Raw genomic sequence first — 5,437 nt, 5'->3', positions numbered from 1 at the left:
AGCATACCGTAGTGCCGAATGCAAGCTTCGAGTGACACTGGAACGGGCCGCGTCTCGCCTGGGTGACCGCGGCCGTATGGGAAAAGATGGGGGAACATCTGGGCAAAAAGCGCTTTACGGCTCGATGAGAACTGGCTGGAGTGACGAACTAGAAAGTGGGGAGCTGACGAAGTCTCGTTGAAGAACTCAGCAGCCGTATTTGCACTATCACCTGAGCCTGTCAGATTGTCGGTGGCGGAACATTCGCTCCCGGTAGCGACCTCGCGTTCGTCAGACACAAACACCACGCGTCTCTCCACTACTTCGTCCTCGGTGACAGTGGAAACGTTGTCAGAGACCCCCCCCAACGCGGCTACCTTCTAAATCAACGTCTTCTGCCTCAATATCAGCGTCGGGTTCTTCATCTAACATATCAACGGATACTTCGTTTTCGTCTACCTGTGAGCAATCAACAGCTACGTGCGCATACAGGGAGTTGTGGATGCGATAAAACCGTAGTAGGTCCTCGACCATTACTCGTCGCACGCGATGCATCTTGCGGACACGAGCTTGTTGTATACTAGTGAATGGCCCCGCCATGACGACACGATAAGATGTCACGCCACGCATTGCGTAGGTAACAACACCGCCGGTGGTCCTGGTGTCGCGTCAAACGCAAGACAATGAGAACGGATCGCGCAGTGGGCACCTCCACGCATAACCCTGGTGATGGCGATTACAGAAACCAACTGGGTCATCACACGTTCGGTAATGTCGTCTGCTGCCGATTGGTCGGCAGTGAACCGATGCAAAACCCGTTCTTGATGGCAAACTTTGGGATCTCCCGCTTCCGCAAGCTATCATCACACTGATTGCAAACGTGTAGACTACGGCCCACTCTGTCGACTCCGCGCTTCGAAAGCAGGATACCCTCAAGCTCAGGAAGGATGTCTGAGCAGTCATACTCGCTTGCCAGAGGTGAAGCGAGATTTTCGTCTCGACTGCTAAGGAGCCTTCGAATGCCATTCATTTGCACACACTCTAAGACACTAACGATGCGGCAGTGTGTGCGTACAGCCCATGTATCGCAGACTGTGCACACTGTCTCGTCCAACCCCGACGCGCCCAACGCTCCACGCAGTTGTTCCAGTACGCTTCCTTGGGTCACTGAAGACACTGGTAGCAGTTGCGGGAAGTCGCTGGCTCCCCATGCAACCGTTGAGTGCGCGTCATCCTCGTTTACAACAGCGGTAGCAGATTTAGATGTTCGCCTAGGTGCTGGCATTGATGTCGAAGGTGCAGTCGAAAGCTGTCGCCTCTTTCGACGTCGTACAAGCTCCTGTTGTCGGTGCCTTTCGCGATCTTCAGGTGTTAATCGAGCACGGTATCGACGCGCGGCTGCGGTATTTCGGCGACGTCGGTCCGCCGTCTTCTGCTCCGCACTGTAGTTGCTGAGATCGCTCATGCCGTTTGCTGCAAAATGAGGACCTTAACATCATCTAGAAACATAATTATCTAGTCTCACGTGCAATGTAGTTGCTGAGATCGCTCATGCCATTCGCTGCAAAGTGAGGACTTCAATATCATCTTGAAACATAGTTATCTAGTCTCACGCGTACGACAAACAAACTTTCCGATGCAAATAAACTACGTACAGGACGTGTTTCTTTAGAACGTCTTTATTACACCGCGCAGTTGGAAAACGTTATTGCCAAGCGAGAGCTTACTCTTCAACGTATGAGCGCCTACATTATCAGGTCGGCCACGTGGTGAGGTACCAGAAAGCTGTCTAGTGTAATTTTGGGTGTTTAAGCAGATAAGGGTAATTGCACAGTGCTAAGTTGAGTGTATTGTCATAGGCTACGGGAAGCCCAGTAGACCAAGTATTGCTTTGAAAAAAAATCATCGATGAAAAAAAAACAGATACATATAAGGGTAATTGCACAGTGCTAAGTTGAGTGTATTGCCATAGGCTACGGGAAGCCCAGTGGACCAACTATTGCTTCGAAAAAAATTCGTCGATGGTGAATTGTACCATTCGTCTTTTCGACTCTGATTCAACACACCGCTGCCGTTTAATTGATCGCTTCTCGATCGACATGCCGATAATACCTCTGCAATTCCGAGAACCACATAGACACTCAATAGAATTCTACAACAATCATTATCAGCACTGCCTCAAACGTGCGTCAATACGAATGTTACGCACCCCAAAATCAACGCATTGCAGCTGATAATCGAACGTAAGCTCGTCACCACACTTAACATCACGAATCGCAAACAATCCGCACCGCTCTCGCCCAAGTACATTCCACTTCTCCATTTGACAGTTTGGGTCGCAGCTATGGTTCACAAACCGCATATATCCACCGATTCGTGTGGCATCGATAACTTCATCAGCACTTACCTGAAGCATGTACACATGCTTCATCTTTTGATAATCCTAAACATTACAGTCAAGTGACCATTTTGTACAGCAGCCAATAGCTTCGAAATCCGCACCTGACAGCGCATCATGGCTTTACTATTGCTCAGCACCTCACCAACGTACTCTTCCACAAATTGCCCAGTTTTGACATCCTCCAACGTGATCACGCCGAGGCCTTTACGACCACAGTCAATTACACCTGACCCATGTGCCGATCCGACTTGTAATTGCCGATTCGAGCATCGTTTCCCACATGGACAGCACTCCAGTGCGCATTCATACCGCATCTGTCACACACCTCGTCAGTGATATCAACATATTTGCATGCAATTCCTACACCACGTACCGCGCGATTAATGCAGTTACTGCCACATCCATATTTTGTGTCCTCATCAATTTTACAGTTGCCAACCGAGATCTCTCCCTGACACGTGAACACAAACTGTTACCAGCGGATTCAAAACTGTACACATAATGCCTCTTACCTTCGAACACACAATCCACTTGCCCCCAACAGCAACGTTTGCCGCCACAACGCGAACTAACTTAAACGCTCCCTCCATGTCTCGCTATTAAAACACCAATACTGTTAGCGACCTATCGTCGCAATCACCGCGCCACTATTGGATCCGACAACGCCACCTCCTCTCTCACATGCGCTCACATTGAAGAATTCAACTTTAACGCACCACAACCTCCTCCCACATATAACATGAAGTTTAACTACCTATGTGCGACGAGATAGCAGGGAGATAACACGACTTTTCGTGAAAATACACAGATTCAAGAGCAACACAGGCCATACCTCAATTCGCGTAGCTCCGCCCAGACACCAATCACCATGCCATCCATCAGATCTTCCAAGCACGAAATGCCGACAACAGCTACGTCAGCAACAACACCCGCAACACCAACGCTAGTGACAGTCGTACCCGAACCAGCGCCATCTTCATCGCGCATACTGTCACCTGCAACACTTCGCGTGACACCCACACCGCTAAAACACAAGCGACCTGACGCAGAATACGTGTCGCCCATCAAGAAGATGAAGAAAACAATGCAACACCAGAAGCGCCGCATTATTGACAGCATTGACGGTACATATCCTAGCTGCCAACTCTTGTTTTAGTACTAACACAATCAATTGTCAGTAGATCTACGCAATTTCATCCAGAACAACGACGTCACAAACTCAGACATTCGCGAATCCTTCCAAATCCAAGCGCACCTGCTATGGACTGTCAACGAATACATTCACGGCCTACGCTTCCTGCGTCTCTACCTCGGCGAACAAAGAGCACCTGAGTCACTCCACGAACAACAAACGGTAAGTCTCCAGTACAATCTTCAATATATATATTACATCCGTACCAACTCTTCTACAGGAATACCAACAGGCACAGCGCGACGATCTCTTCCACGCCAACCAATTCCTAATCACTCTGTCGTTGTACGACATTGCAGCTGACAACCCAAGTATCCCGTCTCTTGGCTCCATTATCGTTTTCGTACCAACCAAACTACGCTTGTACCGCCACTGCTGCCAGGTCGAAACCAAGGTATACCACATCGGGACAGTGACCCCACCGTGATTCCACCACATTCATCTTCAACAGCCTACGTATGCATCTCGAAAAAGATCTACGACAACTTGACATACATTCACTCACTCACAACTGACACAGGCATGCGCAATCTAAGTCTAACCAACATCTACTTCACAACATCTACTTAGCACCGTTACTTAACACCTTTTCTACTGGCCCCCTCATTGCCACCGTTTTACCCTTTTTGCACAGGGTTCAAACTGCGATCCCCGGAGCCTCTGGTCCGGTACCCAATTAGGGGCTGCGAAACGTTTGTCATCGTGCAACCTTACGCCTACCTCAGCAAAGTTGCACAGCCAGCGAGGTTTGCCATTATAGCAAATTAAATTTTGTTGTCCTGCAACATTACGCCAACTTTACAAAGTTGCGCAACCAGCGATATTTTGTCATTTTTATCAACTTAGGACCATGAAACCAGGGGCTAATGGTAACCAAATATCATATGATATTTTTGATAGTAATAGTACTATTTTCGATATTAAATATTAATAGTAACTCATTTTTGCAAAAGCTAACATAATATTTTTATATTAGCTCGGAGAACTGAAAAATATTAGATACTACATGATATTTTATGATATTTTCCCACTTAAGTACGTTTCTTGCCAGCTTACCTCTGTGAACCGAGCGGAGCCAAATAACTTTTTCGATCAGGTTCTAGAAAAGCAGTAGGCTTTAAGACTGACGAGTATTTGCTCTAGTATTTCACTGTGACACAGACAAAGGCGATCGAGATGGAAAACTGCAAACGCTTGCAGCTGTTTAACGTTGATAGAGCGAAATCAAGACATTTGTTCTTGTTCTCTTCCGATCTCCTCGTCGACATCGTGCGTCTAATAAACCTGCTGCCTGTGGCGCTAGATTAATGCGCTCAGCAGTGCCAACACACAACGCCAACCTTGCCGTCACTCACAATTGTCCCGGTACTCACGGTTGATTAGTAATACTTCAGCTAGTCGAGCGTTAACGACATCTGATTAGTTAATGTAGCCCGACTACGCAATCATTGAAAAATATAATATCGTATTAACTAATATTAAGTTGATATTTAATAATATCATATTGTCTCAAAAGAAAATATTAGGTGATATTTTTTATATTAACTGGTCTACAGGTGATATTTTCACAATATTAACTTCACCGATTTTGGAGTTACCATTAACCCCTGCATGAAACGTTTGTTGATCCTCCAAGATTACGCCAACTAAGCAAAGTTGCGCAACTAGCGATATTTTGTCATTTTTAGCAACTTAGGACCATGAAACGTTTGTTGATCCTCCAAGATTACGCCAACTAAGCAAAGTTGCGCAGCTAGCGATATTTTGCCATTTTTAGCAACTTAGGACCATGAAAAGTTTGATGATCCTCCAAGATTACGCCAACTAAGCAAAGTTGCGCAAACCAGCGATGTTAAGACAGTGAA

The 5,437-nt window shown here is 46.7% G+C and overlaps 2 protein-coding genes across 2 annotated transcripts; one reads left to right on the top strand and one right to left on the bottom strand.

Annotated features, from left to right (window-relative positions):
• Positions 1–736: 736 nt before the first annotated feature.
• Positions 737–3,687, bottom strand: PITG_01547 (uncharacterized protein; the record flags this gene model as incomplete). The annotated part of the gene is made up of 8 exons (XM_002908147.1): positions 737–1,452; positions 1,505–1,540; positions 2,092–2,131; positions 2,387–2,422; positions 2,482–2,694; positions 2,893–2,976; positions 3,213–3,264; positions 3,340–3,687. 6 exons carry the CDS (start codon positions 2,968–2,970, stop codon positions 737–739), a joined length of 1,119 nt encoding a protein of 372 aa, XP_002908193.1.
• On the top strand, positions 3,279–4,126 carry PITG_01546 (uncharacterized protein; the record flags this gene model as incomplete). Its single annotated transcript, XM_002908148.1, has 3 exons — positions 3,279–3,504; positions 3,562–3,734; positions 3,793–4,126. The coding sequence occupies 3 exons, from the start codon at positions 3,279–3,281 to the stop codon at positions 3,997–3,999; spliced, it is 606 nt and encodes a 201-aa protein (XP_002908194.1).
• Between the last annotated feature and the right edge of the window lie 1,311 nt (positions 4,127–5,437).

Source organism: Phytophthora infestans, genomic scaffold (assembly GCF_000142945.1).
Source record: "Phytophthora infestans T30-4 supercont1.2 genomic scaffold, whole genome shotgun sequence".
NCBI classification, from domain to species: Eukaryota; Oomycota; class Peronosporomycetes; order Peronosporales; family Peronosporaceae; genus Phytophthora; species Phytophthora infestans.
This window is presented reverse-complemented; position numbering and strand designations above follow the sequence as displayed.